The sequence below is a fragment of the Salvelinus fontinalis genome, chromosome 38 (genome assembly GCF_029448725.1).
Source record: "Salvelinus fontinalis isolate EN_2023a chromosome 38, ASM2944872v1, whole genome shotgun sequence".
NCBI classification, from domain to species: Eukaryota; Metazoa; Chordata; class Actinopteri; order Salmoniformes; family Salmonidae; genus Salvelinus; species Salvelinus fontinalis.
In genome coordinates this window covers 27,900,185-27,924,354 of record NC_074702.1, presented here as the reverse complement: position 1 = coordinate 27,924,354, position 24,170 = coordinate 27,900,185, and the positions used below count along the sequence as shown (strand labels likewise).

At 47.3% G+C, this 24,170-nt stretch overlaps 1 protein-coding gene across 8 annotated transcripts in view; it reads right to left on the bottom strand.

Moving 5' to 3' along the window:
• The window catches only part of LOC129837902 (MAP7 domain-containing protein 1-like), a 69,731-nt gene that overhangs the window by 1,687 nt on the left and 43,874 nt on the right, over positions 1 to 24,170 (bottom strand). For 5 of the 8 annotated variants that reach the window (XM_055904414.1, XM_055904416.1, XM_055904417.1 and 2 more), the window contains 14 exons: positions 21,809 to 21,972; positions 21,492 to 21,603; positions 18,647 to 18,751; positions 15,776 to 15,895; positions 15,219 to 15,358; positions 14,766 to 14,896; positions 13,459 to 13,724; positions 11,959 to 12,247; positions 9,544 to 9,724; positions 5,988 to 6,092; positions 4,220 to 4,270; positions 4,075 to 4,135; positions 2,064 to 2,136; positions 1,283 to 1,518 (listed from right to left, as the gene is read on the bottom strand). In XM_055904414.1, the coding sequence (XP_055760389.1) occupies positions 1,283 to 1,518; positions 2,064 to 2,136; positions 4,075 to 4,135; positions 4,220 to 4,270; positions 5,988 to 6,092; positions 9,544 to 9,724; positions 11,959 to 12,247; positions 13,459 to 13,724; positions 14,766 to 14,896; positions 15,219 to 15,358; positions 15,776 to 15,895; positions 18,647 to 18,751; positions 21,492 to 21,603; positions 21,809 to 21,972 (2,034 nt within the window). The remainder of the gene's footprint in view (positions 1 to 1,282; positions 1,519 to 2,063; positions 2,137 to 4,074; positions 4,136 to 4,219; positions 4,271 to 5,987; positions 6,093 to 9,543; positions 9,725 to 11,958; positions 12,248 to 13,458; positions 13,725 to 14,765; positions 14,897 to 15,218; positions 15,359 to 15,775; positions 15,896 to 18,646; positions 18,752 to 21,491; positions 21,604 to 21,808; positions 21,973 to 24,170) is intronic. The other 3 variants (XM_055904415.1, XM_055904420.1, XM_055904421.1) reach the window with 3 other exon arrangements.

Here is a 24,170-nt window from a genome sequence, read left to right as displayed (position 1 = left end):
CTAACAGTAGCAATAGATTGACAGAGGCACCTGTCAGGCTGCTAAACGGTCCACCACAATAGCTCACGAGTATCGCCATTTGAATTAGCCCCCGGCGGTATGTTTAGAAATAAACATGTCCCCGATTGCCAATCTATGGAATTACGTCGTAACATTCAATCAGCGTGGATACATTCATCTCCCCAGTCACGAACCCCCAGCCCCACGGCCAGAAACCAAATAACGCCTCCAAGTCATCATGGGAAGAGAGTGCGGGGTATGCAGACAGGGCAGATTAGAAATGTGATGTTAACTTGTGAAAGACTGAGACTGTGACTTGAAGGCAGTGTGAGTGGCAGAGTGAATTCACTCTGATTAAAGTGGTTCATATTGTTGGAGCTCGTGTGGCTGAAGCTCTGCAGCTGGGTGACCCTCTTCTGTTTGCTTTGGATATAATTTATGACCTGCTGGCAGGCTGGCAGGTGGGGACTAAGCCTTCAGGGGAGGGGCAGTAATGCTGACCACGCCGCGGGGAGGAGGGTAAGGGGGATGGGGGTACATAACTGGGCCGGGGTTCTGTTTCCATCCCTGGCAGCTAGCTAGCTCCCCAACACTCATGGAATTCAACACTGGGTGTTGAGCGTAGCAACCAGAGCTCCTGGAGCGAAAGCAGTCAGTATTAAGATACCTCACTCCCCCTCCTCCCCTGTGTCCCCTTAGGCACACTGGGGGCTGGAGGATTCCCTCTGTCACCCTCTACCTCCCTTTCTCTCCCCCTCTCTTTCCCTCGGGACACTCACGTACGCACGGGTGACGAATTGCATCTGAGACGGCACTAAACCGACCTGCTCAGTCGGATGGCTCTTCGTTGCCAAGGACAACACTACGAACCCATGGCGCCGCTTTATGGCACGTTGTGAACCCTGGCCCTAATGTGAGAAGTCAACCGCCAGAGCAGATGCGAGACCATTATTACTGCTGTAATTGAACCCCAGCTTAATCTATAGTTAAGAACACTGTAAAAAAAAAAAATCCTTCGGAGGTTGAGGACACTGAGATACGATTCCTTGCTTGGATTACTGCAAATATTGGCAGAGCTGATATAATATTATTAGGTTAAGTTGTCATTTGAGGGCGGTTTCCAAGACACAGATTCCAAGACACAGATTAAGCCTGGTCTTAGACTGAAAAGCATGTTCAATGGAGATGCTCTATTCAAATGCATTTTAGTCCAAGACAAAACATAATCTGTGTCCGGGAAACCGGCCCTTGGAGTTCCCTCTCTCTCCCTCTGTCAATGTACCTGCGACATGCTGAGGCTTCATGGGGCCCACTTTTTTCAGGAAGGGCTCATCACTTTCAAAGGCCAGGATTGGCTCAGTGGGCATGTCACTCTCTGATTTCTCCCGCCCCCCATTGCTGCTGTTGCCTTGATTGGCTAGCTGGATGATCTCCTCAAAGTGTGCGGTGTCCCCCTTGCTAGGCAGGCCATTCTCGTGGCTGGCTGGCTGGACACCGTTGACCACATGGACCGTGGAGCTGTGGGAGGGACATGATTACGGTGGGAGGGAGGGTGAAACATGGTTACAGACAAAAGGACTACGGCCCCAAGTGGTTCAGTTGCAGATTTTCCCCTCGGGCCTGTTCAGGAAGATGTAACATTATACTGTAGATATAACGTAGATAGAAATGATTGTCAGATAGAATGGTGACAGCTCTATATCTATCTATCTGCAACATTCATAACGTTTGACATCACGGAATACAACCCTGGTCTGCCCTCAGAGGCTAACTGAAGTCCTCAAACCTTATATTACACTATCCCTCACAAACAAAAACATATTTCTATAGATAAATAAACAATATCTCTACTATTCTACTGCAGGCCTATGTATTGAGGCTCTCTGTTTTCTTTCGTGGTTTGAAACTATACAAATCGTCACAAGTCTTGATTAGAAGACATCCAATACTGCTGGTTTCTGGTTTTCTTGCGCACATGGTGGTCTTGTAATAACAATAGTGCACGGCTTGCTATTGTACATTTCTAACACCAGGAAATAGAGGACACGGTTGTTGAACCTTACCTGTCTCTCTCACCACTATGGTCGTTCTCTGTATTCTTGTTGATCTCTGGGCTTGGCTGGTAGTCAGCAGAGGCTGCGGAAACAAATTAAATCCACTGTAAAACACACACTCAGTTCTCAGGGCCACCCTGAAGCAAGCACAGACAGAACTCAATATGCAGGATGGATCCAACCAGTGCTGGATTCATGATTACATACTGCGGCTGTGTGTGTGTGTGTGTGTGTGTGTGTGTGTGTGTGTGTGTGTGTGTGTGTGTGTGTGTGTGTGCGTGTGCGTGTGCGTGTGCGTGTGTGTATGTATGTGTGCATGTGTGCATGTGTGCATGTGTGTGTATGTGTGTGTGTGGGCTTGTGTGCGTGCGTCCATATTGGAGCATGTGTGTGAGTGCGTGTGCACGCACATGTGTGTGTGTGTGAGTATGTCCAAAGGCCTGATTGGAGAGGAGCAACGCCACCCAACTTGCCTGGACTCCCAACCACATCAGTGCCTCCAATAATGGTTTCCACCATGCTGGAATCCTGGCCACATGTACCCAAATCCCCTATTCTCATTCCTACTCATCCTTCTCATCTGCAAATGTTGTATGTGCGTGTGTGTGTGTGTGTGTCTCTGGTAACATGGGGATGGGGGTTGTATAAGTAGGAGTAATATTTGTGAATATTTGTATTTATTGTGTCTTATGTTAGAAGAAAACGGAATTGAATTGATGGGCTGAATGTGGTCCATTTACAGTCACTAATCCAACCCTGCAATGCTATGCATTGCCATAAGATATTCCCAGAAACTGAAAATCCCCCAGACTGGGTTTGGACTGCAAACAATAAGCACACACATGGGTTATACTGTCCTAAATGAAAGCAGTGGGGCTGGGATTCTAACAATAGTATTAAATATTCTTCATGTGAGAAAGGAACACAATGCAGATGGCGATGAAACAAAGACCGACATTCTACATGTCAGGAGGGAGGACCCTTCTTATCCTTTCATCCATTTTGTCCGTAACTATCGTACTTTACTAACAGCAACACATATTTATCTCCTTCAGGCTTTTAGCCTAGTCTAATTAGATACTTGTGCTGCCTATTTACGTTGACTGTTTTTGACTGTGCATGCTCATGCGTATGTCTCTATCGTTCTATCGTTTGAGAGCTCTTACGAAACGTGTATTTTAGTACTTACAAACGGGTTAGATAAACTTGACTTGACAAAGTGCCGAAGCTAAACTGAGAGGGGGAAAAAGTAGAAGTTCAATCCCTGCATTCTAATCAACAAGATTCCTATTATATAGGAAGAGGAAGGGAATACATCACGTAAGCAACACGCAGTCGGCTAAATCCTACTTTAAGTTATGGGTGTGTAACTTGGAATTTGGCCTAAATCATGGGGATTTACATTTTCATTTTGAGTGAACAAATGTCAAAGTTAACATGAAGACTGATACAGCCATCCAATCAAAGAAGCCATATTATCCCACTGGGCACACACTGGTTGAATCAACGTTGAGCGAACGTGGAATAGACGTTTAATTGACGTCTGTGCCCAGTGGGATTTAATTAGTTTATTAAACCAGTCAGTATCTAGAGCTTAACTTCTCCATTAATGTGGCAGTGAAACAGAGGCTGGAAAAGGACCATGGACACAGCCCACTGATGTTTGAATCCGTTCCCCCCCGGATATCATTGATGAACAAATCTAAATTATAATGTATTTATTTAACTAGGCAAGTCAGTTGAGAACAAATTCTTATTTACACCGGTCAAACCCAGATGACGCTGGGCCAAATGTGCGTGATACAGCCTGGATTCGAACCAGAGTGTCTGTAGTGACGCCTCTAGCACTGAGATGCAGTGCCTTAGACCACTGAGCCACTCGGGAGCCCACTACACTTACAATACATTTCCTTTCAGGATTAATTGAGATGAATTGTTTGACTCCGATTTCCTGAACACAAGAGCAATAATAATGAACAAAGATGGACGCCGTTTACACTGCTTTTCATTTTCTGCTTACCTTTGCTGCTCTCAGCCTCTTTGCCATTGACTTGGGAGGGAGGTGGGGACTTGGTGTCTTTCTATACAGAGATAGATTATCATGTGTTACATGTATTTTAAATCGAGTGAAGTGCATTGCCATTGTGCCTTCACAACAAACGTACCTTTTCCACTCCGTCTGTCTTGCGCGTCCTCTTCATGATCTGCTCGAGACGCTAAGGAAGAAGGCACAGCGACGACAACGGTCAGAGAGAGGGAATAGACTGAGAATGTTAACAAGATGGCGGATGCAGATTAAGTGCTCAGTCCCCATGGGTTGAATCACAGTAATACAGTAACTGTGCAGTAACGTAATCTCAATGGACTCCTTGTTGGCACCGAGCAGCTAAACAAACACCCAAATCCTACCTGGTACAAGTTATTTCGTTTTATTTATTTAACCAGGCAAGTCAGTTAAGAACAAAATCTTATTTACAATGACGGCCTAGCTGAATGCAAGATAGCCATGATGCTAAGAGAAGAGGTAGCTGCCATAAATCAAGTAAAACATACAGATATGCCAGATGTGGGGCAGCTTTGATGTGGAGTTGTGATACATGCTAGTGGTAAAGTGGAAAGTTAGGTGATCCGTGTGTGTGTGTGTCACAGGAGGTTGGTGGCACCTTAATTGGGGAGGACGGGTTCGTGGTAATGGCTGAAGCGGAATAGGTGGAGTGGTATCAAATACATTAAAGGGATACCGAGTCAGTTGTACAACTGATGCCTGTCCATGTGTCCCGTTCCAGCCATTATTATGAGCCGTCCTCCCCTCAGCAGCCTCCAGTGGTGTGCGTGATCCACAGAATCCATACTCAGTCAGGTATGTAACAGCAGCTGTGGAGCAGTGTGCAGAGGCGTGTGACTCAGCAGGGGTTTGGGTAGAGGACATACTGTTCTTGTGCAGTAAATACCACTAGAGCCTGGCTCAACACACAATGTGGAGCTGCTTCGGCCAGCTGAGCTGCATGGGCCTCAGATAAGAGAGGGGGAAAAAAGAGGGAGAGAGGAGGGGAGAGAGAAAGAGAGCGAGAGAGGGGAAGAAAGAGAGAGGGAGAAAGAGAGGGAGAGAGAAACAGACAGAAAGAAGGGGGGGGGATAAAGAGAGAATAGGAGAGTGAGGGACGAAGGTGGACAAGAGACAGACGGAAAGAAAAAGAGAGGGTGAGTAAGAGAGAAAGGAAGAGCAAGAGTGAGAGCAGACTCAGAGGGTTGCAGCATGGTCTGACTGTGAGTGGTACACCAGGTGCGGGCAGAACACATAACCCTGGACTGCACACTGACTGGGCCGGTTAGGACTCACTCGCCGCCATAACTGTTTATATATAGCCTGAGGTCTTGGACCTAGTATATAATCTTCCGCTCAAACAAACAGAGACTGTAAGCCCTATTAAATCAAAACAAGTAGCCAGGATAAGCCAACATCATTCTTCTTGGTGACAGGAATATGAGAGTTGATATTATGTTCAACAAATCCTTGTCTAAAGAGTGAAACAAAAAGAAACGTAACCATAAGCTAAATCAAGCATAATTCCTGTTGCTACTAGAACAATGTGATTTTTGACTGATCCCGCAATAATAACAGTTTTGATTGAATAAGGCTCTATGTGTGATTACTGTAATGTATACTAAACATTTCCCTATGTACCTTTGGAATATGTACAGTGCAGGCAGTACAGAAGAAATACAGTAAGTCTGCAAGTCTGTTACGGTGCCAGTCTGTTTGGCGTGACAATTCCGTAAGGAGATGGCAATAGTGCAGAAACAGTCTGTTTGCGCGACAATGGCTGGAATTCGATAGGAGTGGGCTATACACACAGATGCGGGTACCGGGGTAGAGAGGACGCTGGTGGGGTATACTCATGTAGTAGAATGAATGCATGGATCTTTTCTGACCTTCTTCCTCTCCAGTCTCTCCTGCTCCTCCTTCTGGAAGTGTTTCTCTCTGTCCAGACGCTGTTTCTCGGCCTCCTCCTTGGCCTTAGCCTCGGCCTCCTCTCTCTGGAAAGCATACAGATTACAATGTGGTATGCTCGTCCCTTTTATTAAAAAAAACAAAAACAATTTCAGTGTTTTTGGAACACTTTACATGTGTTCACTTGCTTACACGCGTGTGGTTTCATGTTATCACATGTTGCTTTACGCGTTGTCACATTAACTTCACATAAGATCACGCGGGATCACAAGAAAACGCGTTGTTTTTGGAACACTTCACATGGGACCACATGTGAGATTCATGTGAAATCCGTAAGGGTTACCATAGAGACACATTATATTACTGACCAAGATGACAGCCCTTTTAGTCGCACTACTGGGACGCCAATGTCCATTCTAGTGTTCTATTTAATTGTATGGATTTTACAAGGCTAATAACATGCTACTACCACCAATAGTGTTGTTGTATATGCGTTATCCTGAGGGAGATAGTATTTCCTGTAGCTTTTATACAGTCACTGTTTGTAGTGGAGGAAGTGACTATTTTTAACATTGTGAGAATTTTGTCATTGTATTGAACCTGTCACTGAACACAATACCCTTTCTAGAATACTGTATTTTTGAAATACATCATTGTTGAAACTACGAAAGACCCTTCACTGACAACGCACTAGAGGGTATCAAAGGGTCGCCAGCCAGAGAGAACCACCATTTAGACAGGGACAGAAAGCACACAAACCCAGGGGCAGCTCCTATCTCCTATCACACAGTCTATGTTGACACTGCAAACAAACACTTCTGTGAATCACAGTGTTTTCTGGCTCACTGACTGACATCTGTTCGTCGGGATCCTAGACCTCGGCTGCTCCTGAGCAACGGCGGTAAAACCATTGGGAAACACAGGAAGTTGTCAGTGAGTCAAACACACTCGGGCCTTTTCTGCTGATCTCCAAAGAGTGAAAGGGGCCATTCAATGTCAATGTCTGTAGCCGTTGGGAAAATATTGACCGACGCTAACGGCAAATCACATTGGTTGAAAGTGATTTGAACAAATATACGAAACAAGGTTGGTTATGAGATATGCCTTCAGATGAGGTCAGGTAGATGACAAACTTGGCTAAAGTAGTGATATGGGACAGACAGGGTTACAGAAGGCTCTCTGTCACAAGCAGGTGGACAATAAGAAAAGAAGACGAAAAGACAGATGAACAGACACAGACCCTCCGTGTGTGTAGACTAGCCTACTCTGTGCGTATAGATTACCCCCCCCCTCCGTGCGTGTAGACTAGCCCCCGTCCTCTGTGCGTGTAGACTAGCCCCCGTCCTCCGTGCGTGTAGACTAGCCCCCGTCCTCCGTGCGTGTAGACTAGCCCCCGTCCTCCGTGCGTGTAGACTAGCCCCCGTCCTCCGTGCGTGTAGACTAGCCCCCGTCCTCCGTGCGTGTAGACTAGCCCCCGTCCTCCGTGCGTGTAGACTAGCCCCCGTCCTCCGTGCGTGTAGACTAGCCCCCGTCCTCCGTGCGTGTAGACTAGCCCCCGTCCTCCGTGCGTGTAGACTAGCCCCCGTCCTCCGTGCGTGTAGACTAGCCCCCGTCCTCCGTGCGTGTAGACTAGCCCCCGTCCTCCGTGCGTGTAGACTAGCCCCCGTCCTCCGTGCGTGTAGACTAGCCCCCGTCCTCCGTGCGTGTAGACTAGCCCCCGTCCTCCGTGCGTGTAGACTAGCCCCCGTCCTCCGTGCGTGTAGACTAGCCCCCGTCCTCCGTGCGTGTAGACTAGCCCCCGTCCTCCGTGCGTGTAGACTAGCCCCCGTCCTCCGTGCGTGTAGACTAGCCCCCGTCCTCCGTGCGTGTAGACTAGCCCCCGTCCTCCGTGCGTGTAGACTAGCCCCCGTCCTCCGTGCGTGTAGACTAGCCCCCGTCCTCCGTGCGTGTAGACTAGCCCCCGTCCTCCGTGCGTGTAGACTAGCCCCCGTCCTCCGTGCGTGTAGACTAGCCCCCGTCCTCCGTGCGTGTAGACTAGCCCCCGTCCTCCGTGCGTGTAGACTAGCCCCCGTCCTCCGTGCGTGTAGACTAGCCCCCGTCCTCCGTGCGTGTAGACTAGCCCCCGTCCTCCGTGCGTGTAGACTAGCCCCCGTCCTCCGTGCGTGTAGACTAGCCCCCGTCCTCCGTGCGTGTAGACTAGCCCCCGTCCTCCGTGCGTGTAGACTAGCCCCCGTCCTCCGTGCGTGTAGACTAGCCCCCGTCCTCCGTGCGTGTAGACTAGCCCCCGTCCTCCGTGCGTGTAGACTAGCCCCCGTCCTCCGTGCGTGTAGACTAGCCCCCGTCCTCCGTGCGTGTAGACTAGCCCCCGTCCTCCGTGCGTGTAGACTAGCCCCCGTCCTCCGTGCGTGTAGACTAGCCCCCGTCCTCCGTGCGTGTAGACTAGCCCCCGTCCTCCGTGCGTGTAGACTAGCCCCCGTCCTCCGTGCGTGTAGACTAGCCCCCGTCCTCCGTGCGTGTAGACTAGCCCCCGTCCTCCGTGCGTGTAGACTAGCCCCCCTCTGTGCGTGTAGACTAGCTCCCTCTGTGCGTGTAGACTAGCCCCCCCTCTGTGCGTGTAGACTAGCCCCCCCTCTGTGCGTGTAGACTAGCCCCCCCCTGTGCGTGTAAACTAGCCCCCCCTCTGTGCGTGTAAACTAGCCCCCCCTCTGTGCGTGTAAACTAGCCCCCCCTCTGTGCGTGTAAACTAGCCCCCCCTCTGTGCGTGTAAACTAGCCCCCCCTCTGTGCGTGTAAACTAGCCCCCCCTCTGTGCGTGTAAACTAGCCCCCTCTCTGTGCGTGTAAACTAGCCCCCCCTCTGTGTGTGTAGACTAGCCCCCCCTCTGTGTGTGTAGACTAGCCCCCCCTCTGTGTGTGTAGACTAGCCCCCCCTCTGTGTGTGTAGACTAGCCCCCCCTCTGTGCGTGTAGACTAGCCCCCCCTCTGTGCGTGTAGACTAGCCCCCCCTCTGTGCGTGTAGACTAGCCCCCCCTCTGTGCGTGTAGACTAGCCCCCCCTCTGTGCGTGTAGACTAGCCCCCCCTCTGTGCGTGTAGACTAGCCCCCCCTCTGTGCGTGTAGACTAGCCCCCCCTCTGTGCGTGTAGACTAGCCCCCCCTCTGTGCGTGTAGACTAGCCCCCCCCTCTGTGCGTGTAGACTAGCCCCCCCTCTGTGCGTGTAGACTAGCCCCCCCTCTGTGCGTGTAGACTAGCCCCCCCTCTGTGTGTGTAGACTAGCCCCCCCTCTGTGCGTGTAGACTAGCCCCCCCTCTGTGCGTGTAGACTAGCCCCCCCTCTGTGCGTGTAGACTAGCCCCCCCTCTGTGCGTGTAGACTAGCCCCCCTCTGTGCGTGTAGACTAGCCCCCCCTCTGTGCGTGTAGACTAGCCCCCCCTCTGTGCGTGTAGACTAGCCCCCCCTCTGTGCGTGTAGACTAGCCCCCCCTCTGTGCGTGTAGACTAGCCCCCCCTCTGTCTGCTGGCAGTTGGAGGTGCTTGTTCACCTGTTTTTGTAGGCGCTCATTCTCCTCCTGCTCTGCCCTGGCTCTCTCCTGCGCCTCCTTCTCCTCATCCACACGCTGGGCCTCGTCTCTCAGGCGCTGCTCCTCAGCCATGAGGCGCGCCTCCTCCTCTCTGCGCTGGCTCTCCTCCGCCTCCCGCAGCTTACGCTCCTCTCGCAGGACCCTGAGCAAAGGGCGACAAGCATTTAGCAATCCTACCTATAATGCAGTCTCCTACCCACCTTCGCTGTGTTGCCATGAGTCTAGCGAGCAATACAACCTATAATGTATCGCCAGGGGCTCTCTATCCAACCAGTCTACCAATCAAAGCATAGAGGCTTATTTACAAATGTGCAGTAACTTCGGAAAGCATGACTTTTTCCACATTTTGTTATGTTACATCCTCATTCTAAAATGGATTTTGAAAAACTAAATCCTCAGCAATCTACACACAATGTAGATTGCAACTGTATTAAAAATAAAAAACAGAAATACCTTATTTACATAAGTATTCAGACCCTTTGCTATGAGACTTGAAATTGAGCTCAGGTGCATCCTGTTTCCATTGATCATCCTTGACATGTTCCTACAACTTGATTGGAGTCCACCTTTGGTAAATTCAATTGATTGGACATGATTTGGAAAAGCACACACCTGTCTATATAAGGTCCCACAGTTGACAGTGCATGTCAGAGCTAAAACCAAGCCATGAGGTCAAAGAAATTGTCCGTAGAGCTCAGAGACAGGATTGTGTCGAGGCACAGATCTGAGGAAGGGTACCAAAACATTTCTGCAGCATTGAAGGTCCCCAAGAACACAGTGGCCTCCATCATTCTTGAATGGAAGAAGTTTGGAACAACCAACACTCTTCTTAGAGTTGGCCACCGGGCCAAACTGAGCAATCGGGGGAGAAGGGTCTTGGTCAGGGAGGTGACCAAGCACCCAATGGTCACTCTGACAGAGCTATAGAGTTCCTCTGTGGAGATGGGAGAACCTTCCAGAAGGACAAACATCTCTGCAACACTCCACCAATCAGGCCTTTATGGTAGAGTGGCCAGACGGAAGCCACTCCTCAGTAAAAGGCACGTGACAGCCTGCTTGGAGTTTGCCAAAAGGCACCTAAAGACTCTGACAATGAGAAACAAGATTCTCTGGTCTGATGAAACCAAGATTGAACTCTTTGGCCTGAATGGCAAGCGTCACGTTTGGAAGAAACCTGGCACCATCCCTACGGTGAAACATGGTGGTGGCAGCATGATGCTGTGGGGATGTTTTTCCACGGCAAGGAATGGGAGACTAGTCAGGATCAAGGCAAAGATGAACGGAGCAAAGTACAGAGAGATCCTTGATAAAAACCTGCTCCAGAGCGCTCAGGACCTCAGACTGGGAAGAAAGTTCACCTTCCAACAGGACAACGACCCTAAGCACACAGCCAAGACAACGCAGGAGTGGCTTGAGAGGATCTGCAGAGAAGAATGGGAGAAACTCCCCAAATACATGTGTGGGAAGATTGTAGCGAGTAAATGTACTGAGTAAATGGTCTGAATACTTACGTAAATGTGATATTTAAGTTTTTTATTTAAAAAAAAAAATTGCAAACATTTCTAAAAACCTGTTTTTGATTTGTCATTATGGGGTATTGTGTGTAGATTGATGAGGGGAAAATATCTATTTAATACATTTTAGAATAAGGCTGTAAAACGTCAACGTTTCTGAATGCTTTCAGGCACTGTATACATCTTCATTTAGAATAAATCAGTTAACATGCGCTCTAGCTTAAAGAGTGAATCTTTGTCTTTGTACTACATTGGCAATAGCTGTGCCAGGAAAATAAAAAGTTCAACACAATCAGGAAATGAAACTATTTTATAAGGAAATAGTTGCCTGCTGATAAAATGGAGAGGAACAGAGAGTAACAGGAGCCCGTTGCCCAGCCTGACAGCTGTCATGACATAAATACCCAGTGGTCACATAGTAACTGTGGTCAACGTGCTACAATAGGCTGACGCGGGAAATCTTTTTTAGCTCATAAACCTGAGCGGAGGGGGGCAACTTAAGCTGTTACACAAATGTCAACAACTCCACACCTCCGGGGGGGTAACACGAGCACCACACATACTGTATCATAGACAGCGCTGAGTGGTCTAATTCTGCCATGCATATGACACGATGGAGAACTGTATTGTACTCCATATGTTGATGCTTTACTCTTGAAATTATTCAAATTGTGATGTGCTGCCATGGTTACTTCCACCTTGTCCCTTCAAGCTGGTAAGACATAGGTTGTCTTTACAGTAGAAAGGATAATGGTGAATCCTCCAACCGAAATTTCAGGAATTTTGCAACCCGACTAGACGCTGCTCTGGCTCTCTCCAGTGTGGGTTTATGTACTGTACATGAGGATAACATGATTCTCACTTCTCTCTCTCCTCCAGCTCGCGTTTCTCCTGCTCCTCCCGCTCCCTCTGCTCTCGGGCCTGCCTCCTCTTCTCGGCCAGGATCCGGGCGGCCTCCTCTGGGTTGTTGGTGCCCGCCATGGGCTTGGCTGACGAGGAGGCTGGGGCTGGGGACGATGCAGGGACACTGGGGGTTGATTGGGCGGAAGGAGGGACCTCAGAAGGAGTGGCGGTCGCCGCCCTGATTGGTGTACTCAGCGAAGGGGGCGTGGCCGGAGCGGAGGATACCGCGACTGAAGGAACGGGGGAGCCTGGAGAGAGAATCGAGCAGGAAAAGCGGAGAGGAATGGGAAAATACAATAAGAGTTTTCTAAAGACAAATCACTGTTCACACTATCGTCTTCTTTAAGCTGAAACACTGATAAAACTGTGTAATTACATTAAGACAAGTACACTAGACCTCTGGTCTAGATTCCTCTTGGTTGACGTGAGACACGCTGTGATGTTCTTAATTCAAACAGTGGCAAAGTATGGAAACATACATTTTTGGATTCTGTAAACTTGTAATTATAGCATTTTTCAGTAATTAGCACCCCCCCTGCTGTTCCTCGCTGTGTGTGAAGGAGAGAAAGACAGAGAAGCTGGCATTGTCGGCGTGCCTAATTAACCCCGACGGTAATCATCCTGTGGCTGGGCCGGCGCTACAGTGCACTGACACGCACGCACGTACGCGCACACACATTCACTTCTTCCAGCTTGGAACTGAGCCAAACCACAAAGAACTGAGGAAGCAAAGTATGAATCAGCTGTGGCAGGGCCTATAGAAAACAGACACACTAAAATCCAACTTGTGTCAGGGGGAAATGAAAAGGTACCGAATTATATGGGTATATAGTGTTCTCACGGCTTGTGTGCCAAGTGCATATAAAATATACCAGATTCTAAATTATCTAGGGTGAGTGAGTCCATATTTTTCAAACCATTTTTCAAACCATTACAAACCACACCATAACTAGACTGAAGACAGGACTTCCATTCACAGAGCTTAATGTCAATGTAAATATAACTGTCTTAAAATGTGATATAATACAGGAAATACACTGGGCCATTGCAGGAGCAGTGGGTTGTCTCCCTGCTACACTGGAAGCTTAACTTAAGACCAACGCGAGCAGAGGGCGAACCACATTATCAAGTGAGCTACTTAGAAATCTTGAAAATAGAACCAGAGAGTCATTTGACACTGAGCAGCGCAAGCCTGTCGCCAACCGCCCTGCCTACGCCCGTGTTTCATTGAAATGAAAAGGAGTGTCTCACGCTCGCCAAGAGTTACGCGTCTAGTGTTACAACTGAACTCATTCCAACAACATAAACAATACACCCCCCCCACTTAAAGGGAATGTGGTTACGCTGATTAAGCCCTTTAAAATGATCCTGCACAGTTGTGATCCCTGTAAGAGGAGTACACTTTACTTACACATATAACCCTCCACCTGGGGGTATTAACTACCTACTGCATACTCACTCTTGCCTTTGGGCTCCTCGGGCGTGGCTGACCTACGGCCGCGGGTCTCCCTGGCCCTCTCCAGGGGAACGGGGGAGGAGGTGCGCCCGTGGTCCACCCGGGCCGGGGTCCTAGCCCTCTTGGGCCGGGCCTTGGGGGTGGAGGGGCTAGCCCGGGCTGAAGAGGGGGGTTTGGGGGAGGCAGCGGGGCTGGGAGAGGAGGAGGAAGGTCTTGCTCTAGGAGTAGTGGCGGGTGAGGCAGCCCGTTGTCTGGATAAGGGACTAGGACTGGAGGGAGGGAGGGTAAGAGAGCTATTATGTAAAACATGAATACACACAGTATGTCCGACAAATCATTAGAAATCATTAGAAATATGTAAATAATAATAAGCAAACAACGGTTAAGTAAAGTTTAGTCGAACATTTAGTCATATCCAGCCCTAGGGATGAAAAAATTGTCCATCTCTATACACAATCAAGCAAGGAGACTACCACTAATACCTCCACTGAAGTAATACTATTAAAACTGTTTCTGTTACATATGTGCCTCCCTAACCTCAAGTCTCAGACAGCAGTCAATAAACATGACCTCACCAGGTAGCAGGGTCAGACACGACACAACCTAACACGTGTAACATTGTGTGGTCTGTGACAGAGCATTATGGGATGGTTTCTCAGCAGTAGACAGTGTAATAGTCGCCGCTCGGAGCGGAAAGTCCCATTATACCAGAGTGGTGTGTGTGTGTACTTCTCTTCCTTAAGGCATCTGGCATTCTCATCTCTCTCTCAATTCAATCCAAAGGGCTTCATTGTCATGGGAAACACGTTAACATTGCTAAAGCAAGTGAAGTAGATAATTCTCTCAAGTCAGAACATTCTTTTTTTTTTCTCCTTTCCCTCCATCTGTCAGTGAGCCCCATCCATTTCCATGTCCCATGGCCGGCTATGATTAACGCGCTGGATAAATATCCGTTGGCTCAGGGGCCTCATGCATTTCAGTCTTATCCTGAGTTCACTTAAACACACAGACACGCTGGTTTTACCATCTGCACTCACAGGTTTTTTTTGTCTTTGTCTCTTACTGTATCCCTAACCTTAGCAAACACTCTAAGCTCTAATTTTAGTCGTATACCCTATTCACACTATAATGTCGACCCAATCTACATATGCTGTGCTGGCTTGTATATGTTCTTTAAACACGGTCCTTTCCTGCAAGTTTTCAACAACTATGGTGGATGTGTAACCAGGCCAATACAGTACAGCTTGGCTTGGTTCGGCTCAGTAGTGTGTAAAGGGTGTTTAGTGCTGTACTGTGTGAGAGCAGGTTACCTGGGGTCCGGTCTGTGCCTCATGCTGGGTAAGGACTGTCTCTTCTTCAGCACCTTGTCTTTGCTGAGAGCACTCTTCTCCTTCTCGTTCTCCCGCTCCTTGTCCTTCTTCTCTTTCTTTTTCTTCTCTATCTGCAGAGAGACAGAGACACAAACCATCAGAAAGGTATAAATGTGGATAAAAACATCTCTCAAAACCAAATGATACACAGTACATTCTAGCTTATTCAAAGTGCCAAACGGTGTTCTATTGTGTTTAAACAGTAAGGGATGGTAGTAGTCGGCGCTCCAGATTTCGGACCATGCAGGCCTGCAGGCGACAGGGGTCAAGTCCGGTCTGTCTGTGCCCTTCACTGTCTATGACCCTCTTTCGATTTGTATCTCTCTATCTACTCTCCTCTCTATCCAGTCAATGAAAAATACGAAAGGAAATAAAAAAGGATGGTTGACGTACCGGCGTGGAGTCGCGTCGGCGCTGGGTGATGTCGGGCGTGCTGGACGTCACCCTCCAGCGGTCGGAGCAGCGGTGGTGAGGCCGGTGGGCACACAGCGTCAGCGGGCTGGCCGAGGCCGAACGAGGGCATAGGGGCGACTCTGGAGGGGACGGGAAGGAGAGGCACACAGAGAGCAGGCGAGAGAAGGAAGGAAGAGAAATAAATACGACACCCATCTCTAAAAACACAAGCAGAGCACATGCAACAAAGCTATTCATTGCCACACATCACTTCACATACCCTACATCAGTGTTTCTCAAACCTCTCGCCGGTGCCCCTCAAACGTTTCACAATTGTGTCATTTACAGAATTATTGTAGTTCATAAGCTCATTCAAGGGTTTGATGATTAGTTGACAAGTGGAATCAGATGTGCTAGCTCTGACTGGAACAAATTATCAAATACATGGAAGTCCTGGGGGCCAAGAGGGGTGGTTGGACAAATGCTGTTCTAAATGATAAACAACCCCGCCAATAGCAGGTCTCATCTATCACAGTGGGAGTGTGATAACTACTTACGGCCTTTACCGTTGCTGAGCACGCTGGCGACGCTGCGGCTTCGGGCCAGAAAGGACAGGGTGGGCGTCATCAGTCGGTCCACAATGCTGCTCTCCCACGGGCTCAGCTGGAGGCTACGGGCTGCGGGAGGGGACAAACACAACCAATTTTATCACATAAATTCAAAGTCCTATGCTGGCCTTAAGGGGCAAACCAGCTTCATTTTCAGCTTCATTTTTTGCCTCTTAGAGCCACCGTGAACATCTCCACTTCTGTCTCGCTACGTCAGATGACATCAACTTCTTAGGGATAGGGGGCAGTATGTTCACATCCGGATGAAAATCGTACCCAAAGTAAACTGCCTGTTCCTCAGGCCCAGAAGCTAGGATATGCATATACTTTTTAGATGTGGATAGGAAACACTCTAAAGTTTCTAAAACTGTTAAAATAATGTCTGTGAGTATAACAGAACTGATTTGGCAGGCAAAACCCTGAGGACAAACCATCCAGGGGAAAATAAAATTGAGGTCATAGTATTCCCCATTGGTTTACTATTGAATAGCTCTATTAAATAGGAACCTGGTTGCAGTTCCTATGGCTTCCACTAGATGTCAACAGTCTTTAGAAATTGGTTGATGTTTTTCTTTTGAGATATGAAGAAGTAGGTCTGTTCTGTGTCAAGCCAAGTGGACTCTACTGTTTGGTGCGCGTGAACTGGAATGCGCTTCACGTTGTTTTTATCCGGTATTGAACACAGTATATCCCGTCTTAAATTTTATTGATTATTTATGTTTTAGGATACCTTAGGTTGGATTAGGAACATTGTTTGAAATGTTTGGACCAAGTTTACAGATAACTTATTAGATACTTTGTAGTCATGTTGGGCAGTGTTGGAACCGGTGTATTTTTGAATCAAACGCGTCAAATAAATTGACATTTTGGGGATATCAAGAAGGACATTATCGAACATAAGGACCATTTGTGATGTTAAGCTTTATTTTGATGTATTACACTTATATTTTCGGTTATCTTGAATATTGATATTTCTGTAGTTTGAATTTGGCGCTCTGCAACTTCACTGGATGTTGTCAAATCGATCCCGCTAAAGGGATTGGCGCGCGAAGGGATCACTAACAGGTTGGGCAAACCAGCTTCATTTTCAAAGCCGGTTTGCCTCTTAGAGCCACCGTGAATATCCCCACTTCTGTCTCGCTACGTCAGACGACGTCAGTGTTCAAACAGTATTAATATGCACCTTATACCCACTAACTGTTCGATAACTATTACAACCCCATTTTAGTAAATGACTCAAATATAATGATCCAATATCGCATTGTCATCACAGTGTCACAGAAAGGCCTTTTGCTTCTCGTTTTCTTTATATGGAATATCGACAACGAGCTAAGCTTTGCTCAGTTAGCTTTCCTATAATGACAGATCAAATAAGACAATATCTCACCCGCATAAACCCTTATGTCTCTAGTAAACATTCACACCAAATAAAGCCTCAAACCAACCCAGGCCTACGCCCCATTCTTATGCTCTATGAGGAACCTGGAAAACTTCCAGACGCATAATAACATGAGAGGGAGGAAGATCACAACCTATATACCAGAGCAGTATAAAGTAAGCACTGCCAGAGTTAGCAAAAACCCCTCTGGCTATGGAGGCAGCAGTTCAGAACATTGACATTGAAAAACGAGGGAGGAGAGAGAGGAGAGGGAAGAGAGAGACGAAAGAAGTCCACCGCAGAGGTTTACTGGGTCTTTTACAGTACACTAAATCACGTCCCACTTCCCTATTAAACCTGCCCTGAAGGACAATAAGGTTATCCAGCAGAGAGGGAAATAGAGAGAGAGTGTGCGAGAGAGAGACTGAAATAAAAAAAAGAGGAGAGTGAGCTTTTGATAGACAATGAGTGAATCAAAAGAACAGGGGGTAGAGGAGAAAGAAGAGGAGCAGAGACAGAGAGGAAGAGACGAGAGAGAGGACGACGAGAGAGACGAGAGGCGAGAGTGAAAGATAGGGTAGGTGGAGAGAGGGAGAGAAGGAGAGGAAAAGAGGGAGAGGGTTACGCTTTCAGCAGTCACCTTAATCTATTTTCAAGCATCACAGGTGTTCATGTGGAGTTTTCAGAATTTTCGCTTAAAACGCTGACTCATCCTTTAGTGGCCGACTTTTTTATTTTAAACACTAAAGTTCCTATGTGACCTATTTAGACATGCACTTCTGAAAGAACCCTGCACCTGCAGTGCTGTTCTAGGTGCACTGAAACACTGTTCCGCAAAGTAGAGTGTATTTACATTGGGATAGCATAGGCCTGAAAACCCATTCATCATCATCATCACCATCACCATTCAAGACATCACCGTCACCATTCAAGACATCACCGTCACTATTCAAGACATCACCGTCACCATTCAAGACAATCACCGTCACCATTCAAGACATCACCGTCACCATTAACACATCACCATCACCATTCAAGACATTGACCAAGACTTTCCAGTGAGTGAAAAAACATCGACTGACACACAAACCAAAGAGCACGAAATGACCATCACCAGCAAATGAATAAACCAAGAACACCAAAAATGTGGGACAAAAAAATATGAAGACAGCGTAAATGAACCCATATATTCACACCAAAGTATGAAGTATATAAATGCAGGGACTGAACAAAATGCAGAGGGAGGGAGAAAAACCATAACCCATGAACCACAGAAGAAAAAAAACAAGGGTGGATTTGAATTTGGGAGGTGAAAATGATCGGTAATCAACCATCGAACACAGACAAGCGATTGGATTGGAGACAGTGGGGATAAAAAAAAATGTGAAGGAACGGATATGAAAAGTGGGCGTTCCCGGAAGAGGGGGCGTGACGTGTCTTACTTCTGTTGGGGGAGTTCCAGAGGGTGGCGGAGGACTTGGAGAGTCTCTTGTTTATAACCGAGTCCACGTGTTTGGGCAGGTTGACCGCCGACACCGAGCATCTGCCTGCGAAGCCAAGAGAGTAGTCCACAGAGATGGTGGGTCACACTGTTTCACACAGGGGAGGGAGGCCTCCAGGATGTGTCACGGTGATATCAATCCCCCCACACACGCATACATACAGCAAACATCCAAATACCAAAACGGTGTATTTCCAGAGAGCAACTATTTCTGATTCAATAAAGAAACAAAATAATAAAATCTCTGTGTTGAACATTTCTCATCTGACAAGTGTTATTTTACATTCCTTTCCGCATGGAGATGACGGGAAACAGAATAGAAATTCTAACTGTCAAAGTGTCATGTCAAAGTATACTTCGAGGAGCCTCCACCGAAAATCAATTACAATCTGAAAACAGACAATTGATGGTAGAGGGAAATAACGCAGCTTTTTCTACGCACTAAAAAAATATATTTAAAGAAATATTGTGTTGAGTCTACTGGGTCGTGCGTCATTCAGTTAGGTGTTGATATTCAAAATGGATACACTTGACTGTTTGTGAAAGAGTGACACCAAAACACTGAAAACGACTGACTATCAATGGCCTGTGAACACATATGTCTAACCTGCGATGACATGATTAGAATGTAAAAGAGTACACGTCCCATCATTGTCCCAACCTGAGTCCTGCCGTACACAAAGTAGTAACAGTGTAGTAACAGTTTTGTTACCACAGCATGTTGTACTACACAAACAAATACCAATGTCAGTCAACACAACTGACACGCATGTAATACAACTGACACACGTGTAACACAACTGACACCTAGTGGAGGGAACTACTGAGACAACCCACTAATTAAACACCATCCCCCCAGACCCTTTAATGGAGACTAATCGAGTGAACATTGTGCCATTCATTAAATGCCACTAGACATATGACAGTACAGTCTAATGTTAATGGGGGAATTGGATGTCTCTGTCCTAAATATCCCTCGTCAGATATGGGTCTGTTGTTGTTGGAGATGGGCAGGGAGAGGTCTTTTTTCTGCAGGCCAATAGAGCACTCTGCTGCCTCTTCCTAAATAACTCTATTGGATCCTCAGTAGTCCACTGTATCCTGTTTGTTAACGCTTGTCACGGTTCAGTCTTTCCCTCTTTTTTTCTACCTTTCGGTCTTCGACAGCACTGGGTCTGAAAGAGGAGGCTGGGGGGGGCAGGTTAATTTGGCGGTCAACATTTGCCATTACTCATGGCTCATATAGTACGTAGTCTGGTCCCAGATTTGTTTGGCTGCCTTGCCAACGTCTATGTTCAGTGTGACCATAAGAGTTGGCAAAGGTGGAGAACAGCAGGAAAAGAGAGAGAGAGCGAGAGACATCCCTGCTTCATGCACCTCTTCCCAAGTGCATTGCTGTTACCGACTCCATTTGACTTGAAGGGGTATTTGACTATGTGAATCAATGCTAGCGAAACATGAATGAACCACTATTCTGATGAGTGTGTTGATGACTGATAAAGCCCCGCTTACTGCAGGCTCTAAAGTACCAGCATACACATTGAAGAACCAATACTTTATCTGTATCTAGGGACCCTGAATGAAACATCCAGTCATGCAATAGCCTACACTATGTGCCTGGGGTTGGTTGTGCACATACAGTATGTAACCCTGCTAACGTGGGTTCGAATCCCAGTCGAACCCTTCACGCTACTTATATTCATTCTAGCTCTCTCCCCTTCATTCCTTTCAATAAAATATGAATAATATAAAATCTTTTTTTTTTTTTTAAATGGTACACTGTTGAATCACCAGAGACCCTACAGAAACAGGACTTTTGAGTATGTCGCACAAACGCAGACCGGGAAAACATTGGTCAGAATTGTTTGTGACTCGCAGGGCATCACTACATATCTGACACCATCACAGCCCCCCCCCCCCCCCCCCCCACACACACACACACCACACATATACACCTCAAACATGCCTGGACATCTCATATTCACCTCAGCCTTGTCATTACCCAGCTATTTCCTCACGGAATGAAGCCAATGTTCCCTCCCTCTGCAGGGAAATTAGACTGCTGTAGTGTAGCACATCCCAGCAAGAGCTGATAGGGACATCAACCCACCTGTCGTGTGTGTGTGTGTGTGTGTGTGTGTGTGTGTGTGTGTGTGTGTGTGTGTGTGTGTGTGTGTGTGTGTGTGTGTGTGTGTGTGTGTGTGTGTGTGTGTGTGTGTGTGTGTGTGTGTGTGTGTGTGTGTGTGTGTGTGTGAGATATCTCAGAGTGATTTAATTAGGAGATAACTACGTATCTGTGATGAGGTTGAGAGGAGCGGTTCAGCCGTGTAGGCTGATTGATGCCAGACCGAATCACGGAGAACCACCTCTGCTTAATAGGGTTGAAGGTGACTGGAATTCAAGTTTGACTGTCACTAACTGACTATATAGTGTAAAGTGAGTGACCTAATTTACGGTTTACTTGAAGTGCAAAACAACCGGAAGCCTGTGAAAATATGGCTCAGGTGAATGTGAATGTCTGCACAGTAGTACCCCTTTTCACACTACTGAAGCGAGCCAAAACGAGCTGTACTGCACTGGCCTGGTAACGCATCCACCATAGTTGCTGGAACTGTGCTGGGAAGGACCATGTGAAAAGAAATGATCCAAGCCATCAACAGTCCTTTGGCTCGGCAAGATAGTGTCAAATGTGTATAGGTGAGGCAGTTGTCTTTGAAGGAAGGAGAGGCTCCGGCAGTGTCTGGCTCGGTGGGTTCTGGGTTCCTGTTTCAGCGGTAGGTACTCACTTTCTCTCTGGTTGGAGTTGTGGCTGAGGCCTCCGGCCCAGGACAATCTCTGCTGTCGGATCTCAGCCCAGGTCTTCTTAGTGGACCGCTGGAGGGCAGCCTCATACCGCTCCTTCATACCAAACATGGAGAAATACTAGGTTAGCACTAGTTAATGATTCTCTGACTCATTCTCTTCTTGTGAAGTTTCCCCTAGGTACAGATCTAGGATCAGCTGCCCCTCCCCCAATACCAACCTTTGCCGTTAGTGAGGAAAATGCTAAGCTGACCTAAGATTAGCGTCTAAGGGTATTTCACCCTTCTCCCTCACAACCCACCTTGTTCTTCTCTAGTTGCTGTTTCTGCCTCTCCTCCAGGGCAGCGCGACGTTTCTCTGTCTTGATCCGCTGCTCCTCCAGCTTCCTGCGCCGTTCGTCCAGCTGGCTCTCCCTCAGCTGCCGGGCCTTTTCCTCTTTCTCCAGCCATTGGGACTTCTTCGCCGCTACGGGAAAACCAAATCAGGAGGGTTAGAGAGGCAAGATAACAAAATTGGGATCAAGAGAGAACTCTCTCTCTCTCTCTCGCTCTTTGAGGCCCTGTTCAACTATTTCAAAAGTGCGTCCTTCATTTCTCCCTTCCTTGAGGCAATCACTGATTGGAAATGACTGGACAAGTGAAAGCCACCTGCGGGAGCATTCTCTCTTCCTGTCCCACTTATTTGAGGATCTTCTATTCTCTCTTTGAATACAACACCCTTGCAGATGATAGGCAGAGCCCTGTTACATTGTTAGATGTTGACCAACATTTGAATGTTGTTTTGCTATGGACACAAAAATGGAGTCCCTTGTGTTTTAATCTGTTTCAATAAAAAAAAACTGTACTTCTTCCAAAAGCAACTCTATGGTAAATAGTATCTTAAGTACTTTTGAATAACACACAAATGCCTCTTCACTCTGATGTTGACTGTGCTTCAAAATCTCAAATGCCACAAAATGTGGGTGTGTGAAGCAGTGTTTCTTTTCAACTGGGAAATTCCACTATCCCTCAGATATAAATTGAATTACTTAACTTTGCACAGAGCGCCAGAGAGGCAGCGTTATGCAAGGTTCGGCTGTAACCCCTGGACTGACACTTTACCGCGTTAATCGCATCACGCGCCGGTTTCAATAAACTGCACAATAAACTTTGATATGGTAAGCGTCCCCACCCCCTGAGCCATTCAAAGAGGGCTTATAAAGGTGGTATTACGCCACCACCTCTATGACTGCCTCTGCATCTCAAATAGCATCTTATTCCCTGCATAGTGCACTACTTTATGACCAGAGCCCTATAGGGAAATAGGGCACTAAATAGGAAATAGAGTGCCATTTGGGACACACTGTGCTTCTCTCTCTTTGCACATAAGCGACTATATCTTTTGGCTTTATTGAATAAACCCCCATGAAGGATCAGCTTCTTTGTGGGGGGTACTTGATGCAACAAAATCGACTGGTTATCCGATTACATTAGGGGAATACTGGGGCAACATTGGAGGCAAACGCTTAGATTTATCGCAAAGCGCACAGCTGTGCTTTTATTTGAGAAAAGTAGGCTCAAAAAGCACCATCGCACCGTGCCACAGCAGACCAGAGGGCCCCAGCACTAACAACATGAGTTCCCACGTCTTATCTGCTACAGTGAGTGTGCATTTCGGTTCAACGTAATTAACATTTAATAACAGTACTTTAACTCCAATAAGGCAAGGGCATATTATTAACTTCTGTCGAGGCAAAGCTTCAAGGGCTAGCAGTAGAGGTAATTGCGTGTAGACTGTCTCGGGGTTTCAGCCTTGTGGAAATATGACGTATGGGGAGAGAGATGGAGGGAGTGTGGGAGAAGGGAAGAGGAAGGACAAGCGATGCTTCCAGTGTCCACAGAGGCTACATGTCAGGGCTGGCTTCGGATGGAGATTTACACAGCTCTCGCCTCCACTGACTCAAAAGGCACAGCGACGTGTCACAGTGAGAGCATGACAGACTGCACACCGCCCTCACACGTCAAATATATGACAGTGTGAGTGTGACACTGACAAGGCCCACATGAGATCTTGGCACATTGCCAGGGAGCAGCGCAGCGGCCATGCTAACCTAGAACACACATAGTATGAGCCGTAGGAGAAAGATAACGCCATAGGAATTTTTTTATAATGCCGGTGTCAAATAGACAAATATTTTTTGCGATAAATGGATACTTTCAGTTAATAACTGATCTTAGGTCATTTACTAACATCCCCATGTGATCTGTTATCAGCCTTGACATGGTTTGAATAGGATGGCGTAGTGGCAGTTGAGCCAATTAAAAAGTGTGTGTGTGTATATTGAAGAGATCAACAGCACTCCATTCCCCCTGTGGATGTGACTTAAATACGATCTTCCCTTCATCTCCCCTAATGCTTCCCTACGTTGACACTCAACATCCTGGTCTGCTAGACAGCAGCTAGAGCCATTAAATAATCATTGACTGAGTCCCGTGCCCTCCCTGTCCACATTAAGTATGCATTACACTCTACAGAGAGCCAAGAACGGACAACTCATACGGTCCCAGGGCCAAACGCGTCTTCTTGCGGCTTAGTGAACATTTCATGCATTACTCAGGGAGAAAATCCCATCTTGTTTGAGGGAGAAAAGAAACACACAAAAAATGGAACTTTATAGCCTACAT